We start from the raw sequence: 21250 nt of genomic DNA, 5'->3' as shown, positions 1-21250 counted from the left end.
CATATCCTAAAAAAACGTTGAATAACATTTTCACTGCTATATATTATTGATAATTTTCACAAACCTGTGCATTTGTGTATCAAAGCTAAACGAGGATATATTGAAGATATTTTAGCTAAATGATCGTAGTTTTTGTGTCTATTGCAATTTTGTAAAACACATTTAAGTAATAACAAAAATTTAAAACAATTCTTCAATATAATATACTTACTTTAGTACAATAGTAGCACTAATATTGATATTCTACAGGTCTGAACCAACTAATGTGGTACTACGCCGAACTGGAGAAGAACAAATGCTACCACACCCCCAACGGCGTAGCGGACTTCGATAACCAAGAACGGGCCTGCACTATATGGAGACGATACGCTAAGTAAGACTTCTGACTCATCAATCACACGTTACTAACAATATATGGATTTAAATTTAAACTATCTCTATAGCAAATTTCATCTCAATCGGTTTAAGCATAAAGAGGTAGACAGACCGACAGATAGACTCATTGAGCAATGTAGTTTCATCAATATAAGTATAGGTATCCCACAAGGTAAGGTACTGGGGGCCTAACTTTACGGATATACTTAAGACGAAACAGGAGGTGAGCGCGAATTCAATTTTGAGATTTCGAAGTGAATATACCCGTCGCTCTAACGGGGCGTAACCGCGACGTGAGAGACTGTATTTGTGTGTATAATACACGCACACAGACGCATGCGCTGGAACTCGTGCGCGCGCCTCACTGTCTCCAATTTGCAATTGTAACTTTTCGTTCGGTACTTACTGCCAAGTGCCACAAAGCGTTCACTTACCCAAATATGTATTGCGATTGAACTTTTTGACCCGGCTTACGTTTACGGAACTCGATATCGAATAGTTATGTACTTCACTAAGTTAATACTAGTATGTAGAGATGCAACGGATAGTTGTTTGGCCGGATACCGGAATGAGTGGATGTTTAAATCGTTTTAAAATAATAAACGAGTACGATATGACCGTGACTGTTTCTTAAATCCAATTTGTTTATCCGAAATCAAGTTACTATCCGGTATCCGCCCGGATAGTAAGTCACTATCCGGTATCTGGCCGGATATTAAAGTTTTCTAATATCTGTTTTTCTTTAAGGTTTCAAGTTCGAATCTTACTCAACGCGGTGAAACATTTTCAATTTTTTTTTACAATGCATGAGTTAATCACCATTCACGTAAATAGATCATAAACAGTTCGTCCTATTTTTCAGTCTTTTCGAAACCTCCCAGTCCCTCTTCTGGGCGTCCTTCGGCCTCGTGGACCTGACCACCTTCGAGCTGACCGGCATCAAGAGCTTCACCCGCTTCTGGGCGCTGCTGACCTTCGGCTCGTACTCCGTGATCAACATCATTGTGCTGCTGAACATGCTCATCGCCATGATGTCAAATTCTTATCAGATTATCTCTGTGAGTTTATAGTCGCTTTGAATTTTTACTGTATAGGGAATATTAGGCAAAGCTCTGCGTAGGTGGCACCACTAGCACATATAGTAAACAAACCTCATTGACATCATCAATTACACATCATGCGTCACTAGGTCAATCACATGGTCTACCGTGAAACACGACAATCGAAAGGTTGGTTTCTGCCTCTCCATCACTCTTGCTTATTCGATCGATAGAGAGGCAGATAAAGAAATTTCGATTTCGATCAGGAGGCAGGCCACCTGTAAACAAACCGCCTTGATGCATCAATGTCATAGTAAAAACTGGTCAAAAAACTGTTTAAGGCCTAATATGTATAAGTTACTACTTTTTTCACGATATTTCTATTACCTACTTACCTTTTATTTTTTCTGTTTACTATCATAGATGCGTAAGGAATCATTATCCCTAGCCATTCACTATCGGTCAATACTCGTATTTGTCTGGTGTTCTCTTTAATAATTATTTTTCAGTCTTTGCTTCAGTGACTTTAATCAAGCGTTTGTGTAGATCATATTTTTGTCAATGTTTCTGAGATACGTACTTACACTTTGCTAAGTAATAAAGCATTATTTGGTGCTATCTCAATGATGTATAATTTTTATTGAGATATTGTTTTTAGGAACGATCAGATGTGGAATGGAAATTTGCACGCAGCAACCTTTGGATGTCGTACTTCGAAGACGGCGATACAGTCCCCCCTCCATTTAACATCATTCCCACCCCCAAGCACTTCTCCGGTTGGATCACAAACTGTTGTGATAACAAAAACATGGGGTCTATTATCGTAAGTTGACTTTTGAACCTTTTGATTTTTATATTACATCATAAGAATATTCTTTAAACGTATACGGAATATCATTTGATATTTACCGCAAGCTTTTCTATGAAGGAAAATTTCATAAAGAAACTTGCATGCATACATCCGCGAAGAAAATCAAAAGGTGTACTTAAAGTCCCCAACCCGCTTAGGGCCAGCGTGGAGACTATAGCCCAAGCACTCTTACGCTTGGGAGGAGGCCTGTGTCCAGCAGTGGGACGTATAAAGGCTGAATTATGAATTGATGGCATAATATGTGAAAAGTCAAAGTTAAAATCGTTCACTCGAATTCGACAGCTGAAGAAGATGGCGCTGCGCGGCGCCATATGTTTAGTGGTAACTGAATTGTTAAACGTCAACTTTTGACTAGTAGAATTAGTGCATAATATATGGAGCCGTATTCATACACATTAGCTGTCAAATACAACGTCTTATCTAAAAGATACAATAATGAATCTTAGATTTTTCTTATGTACCTATCCATCTTACTATTTTATACGACAAAGTTAGTAACATTTTTCAAGCCTTTTTTAATCTTTATCATTAATCTAAACCCAAACCATCAGAACAAATCCCGCGAGAAAGCGCGCCAACAGCACGAGTCCGTCATGCGAGTCCTCGTGCGGCGCTACGTCACCGCCGAGCAGCGCGCGCGCGATGAGACTGGCGTCACCGAGGACGACGTCATGGAAATCCGACAGGACATCTCCACACTCCGCTACGAGCTGATCGACATCCTGCACAACAACGGCATGAAGACGCCCAGGGTCACCATGCAGGACGCCACCGGTAAAGGTTGTTCAGATGTTTTGTTATTTAAGAGTGGAATCTTCACAAGTCTTTGGAGTTGTTCAAATCTATTTGCACGTAGTTTTCTTCTGTTCGGGTTTTCTTGTTTTTAAGAGACACCTAGCTTTGAAGTTGTACCACTGATACCAGATATTTTGTTATTTAAGAGTGGAATTTTCACAAGTCTTTGGAGTTGGTCAAAACTATTTGCACGTAGTTTTCGTCTGTTTGGGTTTTCTTGTTTTTAAGAGACTTTGAAGTTGTACCACTGATGCCTTTTCTTCTGTCCTTTCTTGTATAAGAGAGGGTACTTTGTAATTTAAGAGTGGTCTTCACAAGACGTTGGTACCTTGGTGTTGATTAGACACGACTAAACTTTGCATGTTTTTTTTATTTTCTTCTGACTGATTTTTCTTGGTTCCTTGAGATGCCTTTGTAGTTGAAAACAACTTCAGTTTGTAAGATGGTACCATACCAGATTACTGAGATATTTTACTGTTCGAAGTTTGAAAGTTTGAAATCACGACTTTTTGCACGTTTATTGTATATTTTTCACTGGTTTGTACACGAGTGAGCGTTTATCGGGCGTCTTTGAATATGAATTCACTTTTGTTTGCACATTTTTTGGTCTACATTTTTCCGGGTAGGTAAGGGTCAATTTCTGAACACGAATTTTTTTCTGTCCGTGATGAAAATCGGGGGTTAGCATCAGATAATACTTACCATTTTTTTTTTACATAAAGAAGTCACACTTTCACACCGAGTTCCATATGAATTCACTGATTAATTGGTTTTTAGAGTACACTTAAAAATACATAAAGGCTCAAATTACTACTCCCGTGCCCTGTCCGGAATCTACTTTTGAGCATAATGAAAAATCCTACGAAAAATTGTACATTAGTATCACTAATTTAGTATCAAATACTTAAACTAGATGATATTTACTATCACTGAGCACATACACTATTAACTTCATTGTGGTAAATAGCTCGTGATCGATGTTTAAATATTGTCCGAGCGCGCGAGTACAATTTCGTCGGCAAAACTCAAAGGGCTCTGACAGCCGACGTCTGTATTTGAACCGCCTCGTGTCCCGCCTCACCTGTACTGGCAGTATTCGGCTGTCTCTCAAAGCAAGCGGATGTACGTCAAGCCGCGGCATGTTCGAGCAAATCGCGTAATTATTTCGGAATCCGGGTGGGCGACAATTTTTTTCTAATTTCGATGGCCCTTATAAATTTTATTTCCCACATAGCTTTTCAATAACAATTGTCATATTTAGGAGCCCTTTATGTATCTTTATGTTAGCGATAACATAACAGTTTGGTCAAACACGATTTAAATTTTTGGCGAATTTTTTTATTACGAATTCTAATTTCCGTGCCCTAATTCCCATGGAATATTTACCTAAAACAGCTGATTAAGTGGCACGGGAATTAGGAAGTATTACATATATTGTCAACAAATCTTTTATTGGGGGCACTGTAAGTTAATTGGCAATGTTTACGTCATATTATTATTATATATATATGTATATTGGCATTGAATATATATTATATGTAATAACAATATGACGTATATCTTTGTATTTTACATTTAAGAAAATCTTAAAGAATGCACAAAAATCTGTGAGCGGTTTTTAGTATAAGTACTATAGTACATACAGGGCGGACCCGAATAACCCGGGCAATTTTAATACGTAAGGTAAGGTGGGGTAAGACGACACCGGGGTAAGACTCACTTGTATGGAATCCTCGTACTGTTAGTCTTGTCCCACCTTACCTTATTCATTGATCATATTATAAAATTAAAATATTATATAAACATAAAACTATTTTTAGAATTATTACATATTATAATACCTGTACCTAAGGTTACATAAAACAAAATGAATCAAATTTGCAATGTTCCTTTTTGTAAATTAGACAGCTGACAGCGTATGCCGTATAAAGTTTGAACATCTGGGAGACCGAGCTTTGCTCGGAAAACATATACCTACCTAAAAACTAAAAATGCGCGTTTTCCCAGAGATGACACCTAGCTAGATCGATTTTTCACCCCAGAAAACCCTCATAGTTCCTCATAGTTGTTATAAATTAGCTTTACTAATACAAGAATAATTAAATATATCCTATTCTTACTATATTATAAATGCGAAAGTATCTCTGTCTGTCTGTCTGTTATCTTGTCACGCTTAAACCGCTGAACCAATATCATCTTGATGATATTTGGCATGGAGATAGTTTACCCCACCTTACCTCATATGTGGTCAAACAATTTTTTGTGTTATGAATTTATGAAGGCAGCATATTCGATTTCTTCAGATTAACTTACACAATAACTTCTTCTCACTGTGCCCCTATTTATTTCTTAGTATCATTTCCTATACGGTCATATACCAGATCATACACCTTGTACCTATCTACATGCAGATACATAATGACACTTTTAATGAATAGTTTTGTATGTAAGGCGGACAAGTTTACGCAACTACTCAAAGTATTGTTTTGAAATATGTACATTTTACTAAGAAAGAGAGATTAGTTGCCATTAAAATAAAGGAAACGATTAGTCAAATACGTAGTTTTTAGTGTATCATACTTTCGTAGATTTGTCGTCCGAAACTAAAATTAAAGAAGGTAAATATGTTCGATGCCGCTTCATTATGGTTGCAGTATATTATTGTAGATTAAAATATACATAAATAATAGTTTTAACTACCAAAATAAGTTAAGAAAACAATTCCTGGGCCATGTTCTAATTTCCGTGCTAGTAAAATCTAATTCCCATGGACACACTAATTCCCGTGCCCTGACCAACATTTTAAATTGAAATAACTTTTATAGTTTTATGAATATTTTTACCCAATAAGAAAATTAAAGTTTATTATATTTTTTATCAAATTATCAGCATAATTTTTTTTGTGTAATGTTGGTATTTCAAAATTCCATGGGAATTAGACAAAAATGCTCGTTTGGTGAAATTGACCCTAAATATACCTAGTTCTGACCGTGTGTTCTAGTTGCGCATATGGATGCTTTGAACGAATGACTCAATTTGTGGTGGCATGTATTTCTTTACAATCTTTCGTTTGTCTATTTTAACTAAAGAAAAAGAGAAAAATAGAAGTTCATGGGACCTTTTCTTTTGCAGTGGCCGGGAAGAAAGGAAAAGTCATGGAGAGGCGAATCCTCAAAGATTTCCAAATCGGTATAGTGGAAGGCATCATCAAGGACGTGCTGTCATCCAAGGATAGTAAGCCTAAAGATGTGTTCAGCCAAATCGCTAAAGCCATTGGAAGGAGAGGCAGCACTGACAGGTAAGTCTTATTATTTTTAGTGTACAGACTTGAAAATACAAAACAGACACTTCGACCCTTAAAAAGCTGTCTTGGTAACTCATGTAGATTGATTGTTGAAATTTTGACATAATATGCACGATTATGTAATCATTACACGTCTTTAGACGTTTATGGCTGTTTTGCGTATTACCATGCGCTTAATAGCCATTCATACTGTGTTTTTGTTTTTTTAACAGCAAGAAGCGCGACTGGAACGCCCTAGTGCGCACTAACACGGGCAAGCGTGATCCTATCGGTACAACCGAAGAAGCCTTGACTCGTCGCTCCCGCCAGTCGCTGCGCGCCCACATCCTCGACAACGTACAAGGCAGGACCATGGATCCAGAGAAGCTGCTGGGTAAAAAACTATGTGACAACTTCTCTCCAGTAAAAGCTTTACCCAATTACAGTCTAAAGTAAATCCGGCAATGTAATCCTAAGAATTGGCACAGGCGCTTTATTTTACCTCAACGGCTACTATCTGACTTTCCTGCTCAGACCGAAAACCATGTTTTATTGGAATACGTCCAGTTTACTCATGATGTTTCCGTTCACTCAAAAAGAACTTGTAGATATGAAATTATTTACGTAATTATAATGATGATGATGTATCTGACAAGTGTGATGTGTGAAATACGTAGTTCCATCAATATCATCGGTACCTACAAGCCGTAGCTAATAGTAGGTAAGTAGTTTGTGTTACAAGGGATCTAAATTATACATATATTTCCGTCAAGTGCGTACATTGAATCCTGAATGAAGCGATGGATTCTAAAGTAGAATCCTGAGCGTAATGAGAGATTCAAGTGTTAACGCCCAAGACGAAATAATTTTGATACCGTGTGACACATACCTACTGCTTTTCACATTAACTGTGAGGAAATTGTTATGTTCCAAAATATGGATTATTTTACCAAAAAAAAAATTGTATGCAAGAAAGAAAAAATCGTGTCCTAGAACAGAAAAGTACAACTTTGATCCCTCCTAGCAGGGAAGAAAAGTGCCACTTTGATCCCTCCTAGCGGGGAAGAAACAGCCCTTTTTCGAATAGGTGATGTGAAAAATCCTTTTCCCTGTAGCGCTCAACCTGTGACGACTAGTTATGTTGTAATAACCTGAATGGAACTGTGGCAATTCCACTAAAGCCACTGGCACAACGTAACAAAGTCCTCTGAATATTACGCCTCCTCAATCTTTACAACCTTTCCCTTCTTTCAGAATTCAACCCAAAGCTGTCAGGCGTAACGCCGACAACGCGCGTGGCGTACGCCAAATTCATGAGGAACAAGATCAAGGCCGACTTCACCGCGAGGAACGAAGGACGCGAGTCCGAGACGGATGACGGTTTGGTAGACGAGGTGTTCGAATCACCGAAGAAAGATCCGGTGCGGAGAAGCGGTGAGTGAATTTCGTAGATCTTGAAACGGGGGGGTCTTCACAGCGAGAAAAGGAGGCCACGAGCCTGAAGGCGACGATAGCCTGGTAAATGAGGTGTTCGAGCCTCCGAAGAAACACCCGGTGTGGCGAAGCAGTGAATCACGTCTGTGAGTCTAGAAACAAGTGGAACTTCACGCTCGCTGTTGTTTAAAGGTGTTCAAACATCAAACATCAACATTTATTCAGCAAATAGGCCACAAGGGCACTTTTACACGTCAACATTGAATTTACATATACAAGCAAAAATAATAACAAGACATCAACAATTTTATAAAATACAACTAAGAATTCAAACTAACGTATTACAATTACTTAGAGATGTATATGGTCTCTTAATGTCGAATTACATAAAAAATACAGATACAAAACACAAAAAAATCTATAATATTTAGAGGTGTAAATGTCTCTAGGTGTCAGAACTATAAGACTATATAGTTTATCAAATTATCCTTAGAGATGTACAGGGTCTCCAAGAGTCAATATTCTGTATAATTAACACATTCATTAAGAGAAAAGAAACATACGAGAGCAGAATGAGGCGTCTCACTGTAATTAATTAATAAAAATAAAATTACTAAGTATAATAGCTCGTGTAAGCTTAAACGGACCTGTTTCCACAAACAGCACCCGTTCACGAGTAAGACGCGTATCTCAGCCATCTCAGCCTTAGTTAACTTGTTAAGAGGCTTGTTAAGGAAGGAAGAGAATAATCTGAGAATACGCTGAGTTCACGGCGAGAGACTTATTAGTATCCCTAGCAATACAGCATGTTATATTGAACATCTGAAGGATCCAAGATGCACTGGGGGATTGCGTCAATTTAAAGTAAAATAGTTATGGGCATAACTTCGCTAAATAATCATCGTACCGTTCATACGCCGAACAAATATACTGATTGTCTGATTGATTACCTGTGTTGTAAGTTTTAATGACAACATATTTTATTTTTCAGCTCGATCATTCCGAAGCAGTCCAATTCAAGAGATGTCAGATGACGAAGGATTAAAAGACAACGAAATTAAAGTAGCGGCTGATATTGAGACCGAAACCAAAGGTAATTCATCGAGTTACCGTGTATCGGGTATCGTGTTCCTGCAATATTCGATTAAATAGATCATAATAAAAAAAGTTGTTACTTTTCATATGTGTGTGGTGATCAAAAATCGTGGGAGCTACCCTCGGCCTATAGAGCAGAAAAAATCTTTCTCGAAAAAAATGCAAAAAGATGACTAAAAATTCAGTCATGATCCTCATCATACACAAACAAGAGGTTGAAAGATAGCTAAGCATTCTAAGTATCATATATATATATCTAATTAAGATAATAGTGCTCCCAACACGCTCCCTGTTTTACGAAATATCGTTAAGCATTTTTTAATTTATCCAATACAGAATCGGAAGGCGGCTCTGAACAAACGAGACCTCTCAAATCGTCCTCTCAAGAGCCTTCAGAACCCTGTACTCCAGACTTCGACCCTGTCAGCAACAAGCGACTGCCATCGCCAGCGCAGTTCGACGCCAAGAAAGACTATGTTATCCAAATTGACGAGCCAGAATCCCCATCTAAAAACCTCTTCATCACTAAAGAAGAAGATAAGGTTCTAGAGAAACCTATCACGCCAACGCCGAGCGAGCGCTCACAAGAGCAAATTCTATCCGCTGCGACCCTCGAGAGTCAACATCAGGATGGAACTTCCAGGGTAACACCAACCCCTGAACCACAAGTCAGCTCGGTCTCTGAGACAGCAAAGGAAAAATCTAGGTATTCCTTAACAAGCCCACGATCTTCCAGAGTCAGTCCATCGCTAGCTCCGTCACCGTCGCCTTCCATGATGAAAACTGACAAGGGAAAATCGAAAATTACGGGCAAAATAGTGTCCGGTTGGCTTTAGTTCCTAAGTTATTACTAGTGACGTATTAGTGAGAAATGCCTTATTGACATAGCAATAATTAGATGTAAGCATAGGAAATATTGTGTGTACCTAAAGCACTCGAATCGAATTTAGATATCTATAAATATACCTACTTACAAGTGAAATAAAATTTTACCGCTTTGAAAATTGCAGTACCTAATTCCAAATATAATGTATCGATTTTACATGAAATCTAGTAAATTGCCAAGATGATATTTGATATCAATAATTCAATTATAAATATGTAATGTAATGGGTAAACAAAAAGGTGCCTTACCTTGCCGTTTGTTTCGGCTGAGCTACTGACTGAATAGCACTTTCATTTATCCCAATCAATTTAAAGAATTGTTAGAATTAGACACTTAAGTAAAAGAAAAGAGAATTTAGACTAGAGGATTTTTTTTTTCTTTAGCCTATTAGTGTGTCCTACTGCTGGGCAAAGGCCTCCCCTCTTTCCCGCCACTTGTCTCTGTCTAATGCACACTCCCGCCACTCCACACAGAATGTATCTAGGTTGTCCCGCCATCTCCGTTTGGGTCTTCCTCTGCCCCGAGATCCATCCTGTGGGATCCAGTCCGTGGATACTTTGGCCCAGCGTTCTGGGTGCATTCGGCAGATGTGCCCTGCCCAGTCCCATTTCAGCTTTGCGGCCTTCATGCCCACATCCACAATGCCAGTTTTGGAATGCAGTTCGGTGTTTCTAATATTGTCAAAGTAAATTATGTAGTCAGTACTTTTACTGCCATCGATTGTGACTGCGATTTTCGACACAAATGCGATTAATACTTTTAGAACGCCATTTGACTTTGATCCTTATTTTTTACTGCAATGTGTTAAATTTATTAAATGTCAATAAGCATCGCCATCTACTCAACGATAGACCAAAGGTATGGTGCCAACTTTTCGAGCGATCAAGAAGCGAAGAACTAAGTGTTAATCATTTGTGTCGAAAGAATCGAAAGATGGCAGTAAATGTAACTACTTAATTTACTTTGACAATATTCCTCTATTTCAAGTTCTCTTTGGTAAAAGGTAAGTCTACTTATACCGACAATATCAATGAAACATATCTTTTTGTTAATAATTCTACAAAATAAAATAATAGACTTCTTATTGCTAGTTCAGCTGGAATTTACGCTCCTAATGTAATGTTACCATTAAAAATGAAAGAAAGAAGGTCATTGTGATAAGGAAAAGACGTGAGTTCATAAGGCAGAGGCCACTATTATGAACAATGGGTATAATATCCGTTTTATTACCCCAATTTAACCAAATGGGTAAAAACTTTTTTAGTAAATAGGTCAAGGTCCTCAATGGTGGATTTGCAGTCTTTGCCGGCCTTGGCCCCAGGCCCTGTAGCTTCCCTTTCTCAGCACCCGTCATATTGACTACATTTTGACTTATTTTTTATTATCATCAGCGAATTTTTTGTCACAATTTGCCGCCGCTGATATCTTGCCGCCCTCGGCCCGGGCCTACTTGGCATTAGGGCAAATACGCCACTGACGGTCCTGAGGACATCAACAAGTAAGCTTAATTTTCTGTTTTACCTTATAGGCGTGTTCAAATATTTTACTTTCTTAAAAGTTTTAAAATGTATGCAAAACGTTACCTTTTGTCATGTCCACAGGAAAGACGCCAGTTTTCCCGAACGTTTTTGACCCAAATATATAAAGTCCTTGAAATGCAGCTGAGAGAATTGTAAATATAATTTAAACCCAATTATGTCGTACTTACCCAGAGGTACAGATAACATCTACAACTTTTAACAAAATGTTGAATATCAAACTTAATTTAGGGGGTATAAAATCGCAGGGTCACAGTGTTCTTAATTTTATTGTAGTTTCCAGAAAAAGACCTTCCGTTTGTAACAAATTTTCAGTATTTAATGTAGTAGGTATTAGATACAGTCGACGTCGAAGATATGTTTACACTTATGCACCTTACTCCTAATGTAAGTACCTAATAAGGCGAAAAATGTAAACATATTTGTCATCGACTGTACGACAAATATTTACCCCCTTATTCATAAAACTTTACGGGCCTGATTTAGTTAAATTATGTTTTATCCCTTTCTTACAAATACGAAAGTCAAAATGACAGATAAAGAAACGATTATTAGCTAATTGTGGTTTGTAGCGCGTTTATGAATAAGGGGGTTACTCTGCCACAAAACAAAAAAATAGATATTTTGTTTTCTATTTCTTTTATTAGGAAAACATACAATATGTTCCTATTTATTTTAAAATTGATACAGAGCCACAATGTTTATATTTTATCGAGTTTGTTAACATAGTATTATGTAATAAGAGAAACTCAGTGAATAAAATAAAACATTTGTTGTATGTTTGCCATCGGCATGTTTCAATTTATTCAATTCCCAATGCATCTGTTTTGTTTTCCGCCGTTTTTGGACATTTCCCGAAAAAGCCTACATTTCAAGTTTTAATTAAGAAATTGAGGTTTTTTAATCGGAATAATGATTGTCTTAATAGGTAGGTATTAATATTTACAAAGGCAAAAGTTTCCTCACTTTTGTGGTTAAAGTAACTCAATAGAAAAAGTTAGAACCCTTATAGGATCAGTCAATTCTTTTTCCGTCTGTCTGATCTGAAAAGTTGTAAGCAAAATTGTTTAAAATGAAAAGTTAAGTCGTAATAATGTAGCTGTACGTACTCGGGACTGACTTAATTAAAAATCTAATTTATTTTAGTTATGAAAACCCTTTTGAATCTTTTGTTGTTATTGCATTACATTTTGCACAGGTAGGTAATTAGCGGTTTGGTTTAACAAAAGGTAACAATGCCATTCGATGGCAGGTATAGTTTGTAGATTCCTAACAGACCCCGACGGCTAATCCTTTGTCTATTGTTAAGTAAAACCGCACGTGCTACTTACCTGCAAAAAAAGGTCTTAATTATTCTAATTGGCACCTGAGCGAGGGCTAGTCCAACGCTCAAAAAACCAGTGTATGTGCGCTCTCCGATAACGCGCCTTTGTTACGCATCTCGATGACACATTTTAGACTGGTTCCGTAGCGTTCGAGTCGCCAGCACTCAGTAACCGTAGTATATTATACACTCAGTACCGGCAAGTTGAACGGACCACACACATCCTAACAAAATATTGATCCATTAGTTCATTTTGAATCTTATTGCAATTTCCATAGGAGTTGTAATTCAATTACCTGGGTAAAGTGAACGAACGATTTTTTATGCAGGTGGTAGCAGCGGGTTTACTTAACAATAGACAAAGGATTAGCCGTCGGGGTCTGTTAGGGATCTACAAACTTTAATCTCTCAAGTGAATTCCGACATTTTAAAACCATACAACTATAGATAATTAAATGGATGGAAATCCATGTCAGTCACAAACTACGTTTACCTAATCGAATTTAAACTGTTGTGAGACATACTAACATTGAATAACATGTCGCGCGAGTGACTAAAAACAAGTGAGTCTAAACCGTAAAATTATTCTACGTTTACCTATTTAGATACAAGTAATAAATTACGGTAGGCGCGGTAGGTCACCGATGCGTTGGTCAGACCTAGTCAAAAGTGCATTTAATTAACCACTCATGAATGTACAAGAAGGGCTACAGTACGGGAGGAATGGCGACGGATTGTGAAGCTTGCCACCGGCCCTGATATGACGACCACGACCACTCTTACAAGAGTGTGACGACAAAGAAGAAGAAGAAGAATAAATTGTAGACCATGCAGTGTGTGGCAAACTAACTAAAATGATTTTTTTTTTTTTAGCCTATGTGTGTGTCCCACTGCTGGGCAAAGGCCTCCCCACTCACTTTCCAATCCTCCCTGTGCTGAGGGAATGATTAAAATGAATACAACATAATAATTGATAACATTTTTATTCAAATCCGTATTACAATGTGGTACAAAATTCAGTTTCCAATTTTTATTTCTAGGATCAACCCTCCTCTCCATTTCAGCAGCGATCGATAAATATATAAAAATATATATATATCATAAATGTCAAATTATTAACTCTATACAGAAAACTACAAATATACGCGGAATTTATAAATAATCAGAAATAACTTAACTAATAGTTCAAGAACAACGTTTAACCCTTTTAATGCATGTGGCATAAGAGTGACGTAAAAGGACGCAACGAACTTCAAAGCTCAGGTTTGTACCTTCACTTTGACGGTAAGTATAATATAAACAGTGACAATAAGTATTTAAAGTTACAAGTAGCATCCTGTATATAATTTTTAACTAGTTCAGTAGAAAGAAAATATGAGAATAGACACTGAAATTGCTGTAATTTAAAAAAGTAACAACATTTAAGTTTGAATTGATTGAGAGAAGAAAAATTACTGCCCCAAGTTTTACGGATACATAAGATGGCAGTACAACGCCATGTTTTGTGGTGACTGAAGACTGAACTGCCAAAAAATTATCTTTTGGCAACCAGAGTTACCGCATAATGTATGCAGCCGTACAGCGCGTACATTAACTGTCTGAAGACTGAACTGCCAAAAAATTATCTTTTGGCAACCAGAGTGACCGCATAATGTATGCAGCCGTACAGCGCGTACATTAACTGTCTGATTAGAAGCATGTATTTGTCTTAGACTTTACATATCTAATACAATCTTTGATTAAAGGGTCAATCAAATAATCTTGGTACCTTTAGGTACAGTCACCACACGGGATTGTTATGCCATTTAGGGTTCTTGCTAAAATGGAAATTCTATAACGTTAGTATTGACAACCAATTTAGCTAGGACCCTAAATGACGCAACAATCGCGGAGCGTGATGGTACAAAGTACAACGTAGGTACAACTTATTTAATCCGTTAGTCATAAGTTACGTCAGTAACGATGTGAAACCGATACCGACACCGAATCGCCATGGAATAACGAACGAAGGCCGACAAGAGGGTCTAACAGACATTCACATTAGTCATGAATTTGACGCTCTGAAACTACGCACTCTGCTCGCACCATTTGTTATCCGCGTATTCGACGCCGATTCGGTAACTCGGTGCTTTTTCATTATCTATTAAAAGGATGACGTCACTCCTCTGAATACTATAAAATATTGATACGAGCGAAATGTCCTGCGAAAAATTACGTAGGTAGCTATCAAGAACAGATTTTCAAAGTTCAAATGTCGCTTCAGGCGCTCTTAACCCTTCCAGAACGGCTACCACCAGTTTTGACGTTGACATAACGCTCACGTCTACGTAATTTACTTTCTGTACATCTCGCTTGCACTAATATGCCAGTACGAGCGAGATGCATAGAAAGTAAGTTACATAAACGTGAGCGTTATGTCAATGTCAAAACTGGTGGTAGCCGTACAGGGGCAGGCGGCGTCATGCGGTCGATTTAGTTAATTTACTTTAAAATATTTAGTAACCATTTTTAAAGTTATTCCCTGTTAAACTTATCTTATTTATAAGAAATAAATTGTACTTTGTTAAAAAAGTACATATATTTAGTTAATAATAGTAAAACATTTAACATCTGTTTATTTTATGAATTCTTTTTTTTTTAATCCGTCATTAAAATATTTCATAATGCACAAGCGGTAATCGAATTAAAATAAAATCATTATAAATAACCGGAAATCGTTTAAGAGTATTACGGAAAATGATATGGCACCGTGTATCCAATCTACGATCAAAAGGAAAGTATTTCATCATTTTATTATGGACTAAAGAGGAAACGAGGCAGCAGGAAAACGGAAAATTTACCATAATATAGCTTTATAATTGAACGATATACCTTCTGATAAATTCGCCTTTGACTACATTAATCTGTCATGTTTGTGTAAAAATAGTCACGGACTTAATTGTTGAGTTATTTATAGTCTGTATCTTTAGGTATTTAAATAAAAGTAAACTAAATCTAAGCCAATTGAGGGTAGATGAAAACATTACATGATCAAATAATGTAGGTTAAAGTCAGGTCGTTCAGTGACAGGTTCAGGCGGTTTTGTATTTGGTTGGTTAACCAAGAAATGTTATAACTACCCGAAAATGTACAAATTATTTGTTTACTTTTATTTAAATACCTAAAGATACAGACTATAGAGTAGGTTTAACTTTATATTGGACATTTTATCGTTAATTAAGATCTTGAACCTGACCTTGACAAGTCCGTGTAGAATAAAGTTTCAGTTGTTCACTTTCACTGTTCTATGCCTGGGGACAGTACGGACGCATTATCCTTTCGTATGCCTTGTCCACCTACCCATACACCTTGTGTACCACACAATTTGGACTATAATTCACAATTTCAAGATTATTCATTCAGTAGGAAATTTTTGACAAAGGCATACGAACGGTTAACTTGTCTGTATATGATAAGGATTCTGACCGAAATTTTAGTCATCTTTCAGCACTTTTTTCGATAACAATTTTTTTTCCTTTTATTCAGCACAACCAAGGTTTGATATGAACCCACGATTTCTGACCAATACACACATTTGAAACATTAATTGTTGTTAATTCATGTATAACCAGATACAAATACTTACCTCAACTAAGTACATTACAAATGTACGAGTAGATACACACGGCAAGATACATTAGCTAATTCCGTAATGCGTAATCTCGTGATTGTATGATACTCGTACGTATTAACCTTTTGGACGCCAACGGCCATTGGACCGATATATCCGCACCGCAGGTTCAACGCCAAAGACCGATTAATCGGTCACAGACCACAGAACAACATAGACCTACGTGCATATGCATAAAGTTCAATTTCAGTTTTGACACTTCGGTGACGTGGCGTCCGCGTGACAGCTTTTGTGTTTGACACGGTGTCGAAAAGGTTAATACATAGAAATCAACTACGGGGTATGTCACTGCTATAAAACACTCCTTGACAAGGTCTAAACAAAACAATAATAAACATAACTTAAGTTATTAAGGTAAATTATAATCTAAACACACATTATAGCACGCAAATTAATGTTTTAAGTTCGGAAAAGAAATATTACAGGCTTTTCTATAACCGGATGGCAGTGTTAAAAAAATATCAACCTATAAAATATCAATGAGATAATGACTATTGGGTACAAATAAAAATATTTCTTATTTAGCGATAGACCATGTTAAAAATATAGGTAATTTTAATTTAATAAAAATAGTTATTTATTCCTTAATTCTATAATATATTTAATTGTTATTTCAGAAGTACAGGCTATTTTAACATAATTATTATGCACATACACAGATACTTCAATCATTCGTAAGGGCTTCACATAGTTAAGTAGGTATGGGTTTATGTCATAAGTCATAATTAAAAAGAATACTACAGGCATACTTAAACTGTTTTCTTTTGTCATAATATTTCCAATTGATCTAATATGATTCTGCAAAAAAGAAAATTTATTTTTATAGGTACCCTTAAAATGTTACTGGCTAAGCACTCACTGGAATTACGACGCAAATCAATATTTATATAAATTAAAAGTAATGCAATTACTTAACGATATCCACTTTCCGAATTGCAAATAATTTGAAATCAGCAAGCACAAGCAATATCGGTAGGGGTTGTCGAACAGAAGATTGATACTCTTTAGAGAAATATAATACATATCGAGAACGTTTTTGAGACATATGAAAAGTTTATATTAAATATCTCAAATTGAAGCATTGAAATGATATTGAATACCATTATAAATATATTGTCAAGTAAGAGTTCTTGTCTAAGCACAGACTATTTTAGTACCTAAATAAAGTTTTTTCACTTTATAGGTTAGAAACGTTTATGAAAACAGAGTCACAGAGCCTTACAAACTTGGTGCTATATTTACCACCTTAACGTTTATCACAAGTTCAAGACACTTTTACAAATAATTATACATAAGGTATTAAGTTCTTTCATAAGATTACTCAAAAATAATCCGTAAATTTTCAGCTAGAAGGTCTTAATTAGTAGTGACATCTGCCTTTTGAAAAATCTCTTCTAAAGTGTCCTTGGTATTAATGGCAATGAATCGGCAGATTATTTGGCTCAAGATGTCAACAACCTCCACATACAAGTGATGAGAAGCATTAACCTGCTTAGGTACATATTATATTTACATTCATGAATGAGCTTTAATAGATCAATGTGACACAAGTACATGTCGGTTACCACTTGGTTACAATAACCTATAGTTCGTTTTGTAGCATTAGAAAAAGACTACGCGATCTTGAAGTGTCTTTTAATTAAAAAGCGCTTTTTTAAAATCAGTAACTAGTAGTTATGAAAGTAAAATAATGTAAATAATCGTATTATATGATTCATAATTGACTCATTTTTCAAAAGTGTTTTTCAATAAAAAGACACGTCAAGATTATTTACCTTTTTTTCTAATGGTAAAAAAACGAACTATATAGTTAGAACAAACTAGATCTGCATGGCATTTACAATGGCGTAGTGTGACAATGTCACCAATTGTGACAACTAACACCTATGTGCTATTGTGTGCTATATGATATAAAAAGCAGTTGGCACTTCTAAATTGAGTAACTAAAAAAAACCGGTCAAGTACGAGTCGGACTCGCGTTCCAAGGGTTCCGTAGGTACATTACTCAATTTTTAACAATGTATTTTTTATGTGGAACGTGAATGAAATGTCTTTAAAGAACCCGTAGGGGTCGGATCAAAAACTAAGTAATTAAGTCTGACTCACGCTTGACTGCACATTTCTAATAGGTTTTCCTGTGATCAATAGGTAAAGAACTTGTGTATTTTTTCTAAATTTTAGACCCAGTAGTTTTGGAGATAAAGGGGGGGGGGGGGAGGGAATGGTCGGACAGACAGACGCACGAGTGATCCTATAAGGGCTCCGTTTTTTTCCTTTTGAGGTACGGAACCCTAAAAATTTAATTAAATAACACTAAAATCACTAGGACCTTGTACAAAGGTCGAAATGTATTTTTTGTTAAACAATTTTTCCTTAAGACTTTTTTGTGGAAAATGTAACAATTTTCTTCGCTTACCTACTTATAAATATGTTCAAAGTTTGTTCGTATGTAAAGTGTGTGCCAATTAAACACACATCAATGTATCAATACCCAATTATGTAAATATTTCAATATATAAGTACTTAATTGATCATGCGTGTCTATTCTCACAAATAATAGAATTTATTCCATCAAACTAGGTTAATTAATTTACATTTTATAAGTCATGCGTAATAGAATTTTTGTTTTGTTAGTAGTGTTTTGTGTTTTAAATATGTATTTTGTGCCCGGTTTATTTTGTTTATTCAATTACAAATGTTTTGTAATTGAATACTTGGTTTACTTCTGTGTAAAATTGTAAATTTAAAACTGTTTTACTTGTTGCTTTCAAATGATCTATTTATTTATTGTAAATTTGAAACATTTCATATTGTGTTATCCTGTATCACACGTGCTTTGGCACGGCACATATCCAAGTAGGTATATATCTTCAAGTTCCTATAATTGGCTCTGTATTGCTATTTAAAAATCTAACTGAATCGTAAAAGCCGTTGGAATTCCTTGTCTTAACATAAATAAATGAAAATAGGTTGCTTTTCGGTGAAGGAAAACATCGTGAGGAAACCGGACTAATCCCAATAAGACCTAGTTTCCCCTCTGGGTTGGAAGGTCAGATGGCAGTCGCTTTCGTAAAAACAAGTGCCTACGTCAATTCTTGGGATTAGTTGCCAAGCGGACCCCAAGCTCCCATGAGCCGTGGCAAAATGCCGCGATAACGCGAGGAAAAAAGAAAGAAAATAGGTTCTTACATTGAAACTAAATATAAACTAATAAATTCTATAGCCATCCATACTTAGTTTGCCTCTTGATGGTCTTAACTTCCTCGATCTTGACCTGCGGGCGGAGGGGCTCGGGCGACGGCGGGGGGATGAGCTGCTCCGTGCTGGATGTCGAGGACAGCCGCGGGGCTGAGGCTGGTGGGGTGGGGGAGCGCTGGAAGACGGTGAGATTTCAAAATTTACGTTGCCTAGGTATGGTCATACATCTTACACAGATCAACCTAGCCCCAAACTAAGCAAAGCTTGTACTATGGGTGCTAGAGGCGACGATATACATACTTATATAGATAAATACATACTTATATACATAGAAAACAACCATGACTCGGGAACAAACATTTGTGTTCATCACACAACTAAATGCCCTTACCAGGATACGAACCCAGCACCATCAGCTTCACAGGCAGGGTCACTACCCGCTATGGGCCAAACTGGTCAAAATCGACAATTAGTTGTATACTTAACTCGTTCGCGTCTTTCCTGTAGACAACGCAAAGTTAAGAAAATCAAAAGCAAATGTTTCTGCTGCACCCAGGCGGGATACATTTTTTTAGTACTTTGGACTCGAATAAGAAAAATGTGTTAAATACATATGTACTCGGGTAGTTGTCTTTTATTATATTGTCTACAGAAGAGACTTAAGTACTCATTTCTGGAATGTTTATGACCCATAACCTGTACGACCGTTAAAAAAAGTCGACACTTTTTTAATATGTAGAATGGTTGGCCGTTTCTCAAATTAATTACATATATATTTTTTTTTTAATATGTAGAATGGTTGGCCGTTTCTCAAATTAATTACATATATATATTTTTTTTAATATGTAGAATGGTTGGCCGTTTCTCAAATTAATTACATATTTATATTTTTTGTATTTGATCACAAATATTTTGGCCAACTGTCTAAGGAGGGTTATGTTTTTAGCGAAGGAAATCGTTGGTCGAATAACGTACTACATATTACGAAATGTAATCCTGGAAACCATATTTAGTTTGGACCGCCATTTGATAAGTACTCCAACATAATTACATTCTACGACTCTTCTCTTTCCGCACAGACTCTATATATCCACGCCAAATTTCAGCTTTCTAGCACTAACGACCACGGAGCAAAGCCTCGGACGGACAGACTGACAGACGGACATGGCGAAACTATAAGGGTTGTAGGGTATAAGTTGACTACGGAACCCTAAAAACTGTAACAAATATTTTTGAAAACCTTGGAAGCAGGCTGTTAGCATGATTTTAAAATGAAAAGGTTTTTATAAATAATTACTTTGAACTTATTATCCCTTTGAACAAAGGAGATTTCACGTCAAAAATACGTATTTCCGAAACGGAAATATTTGTGGCGTAATCAAAGAGGCTGATGGAGTTTCAGTATTTTAAGGTGAATAGGTGGTTGAAAGGTTCATATTACAAAAGAATGCAAAACAAAATATAATTAAACCGATAACAATATATAATAATTAAAATTACCAACTTTCGATTGGTACAGTCACCTGCAATCATATGTTCCTCTTCGAAAGCCGCAAAAATATGTGACACGCTCTTATGGCTCTACAAATAAGATGGTGTCAGATATTTTTGCGGCCTTCATTGTGTAACATATTATTGCAGGTGACTGTACCATGGCATATCTAACGACATCGTATGTACCTAACTATGTTAAATGCTTGTGTAGTAGGGTAGGGCCATGGGACGCTAACATCTGTAACGA

At 36.5% G+C, this 21250-nt stretch overlaps 2 protein-coding genes across 2 annotated transcripts in view; one reads left to right on the top strand and one right to left on the bottom strand.

The window, feature by feature from the left end:
• LOC134794881 (transient receptor potential protein) overlaps positions 1–9846 on the top strand; it is a 64343-nt gene extending 54497 nt beyond the window's left edge. Inside the window, exons 13-21 of the mRNA XM_063766709.1 lie at positions 250–373; positions 1238–1433; positions 2074–2238; positions 2838–3060; positions 6214–6379; positions 6598–6758; positions 7619–7798; positions 8790–8891; positions 9230–9846. Of these exons, the coding sequence (XP_063622779.1) occupies positions 250–373; positions 1238–1433; positions 2074–2238; positions 2838–3060; positions 6214–6379; positions 6598–6758; positions 7619–7798; positions 8790–8891; positions 9230–9729 (1817 nt within the window). The 3' untranslated portion in view covers positions 9730–9846. The remainder of the gene's footprint in view (positions 1–249; positions 374–1237; positions 1434–2073; positions 2239–2837; positions 3061–6213; positions 6380–6597; positions 6759–7618; positions 7799–8789; positions 8892–9229) is intronic.
• Positions 1–21250, bottom strand: part of LOC134795220 (transient-receptor-potential-like protein) — a 395634-nt gene that overhangs the window by 308349 nt on the left and 66035 nt on the right. Inside the window, exon 27 of the mRNA XM_063767051.1 lies at positions 19509–19684. Within this exon, the coding sequence (XP_063623121.1) occupies positions 19529–19684 (156 nt within the window). The 3' untranslated portion in view covers positions 19509–19528. The remainder of the gene's footprint in view (positions 1–19508; positions 19685–21250) is intronic.

The sequence above is a fragment of the Cydia splendana genome, chromosome 11, assembly GCF_910591565.1.
Source record: "Cydia splendana chromosome 11, ilCydSple1.2, whole genome shotgun sequence".
Lineage (NCBI taxonomy): Eukaryota > Metazoa > Arthropoda > Insecta > Lepidoptera > Tortricidae > Cydia > Cydia splendana.
The sequence above is the reverse complement of the archived record's forward strand: the minus strand, read 5'-3'. Positions and strand labels throughout refer to the sequence as shown.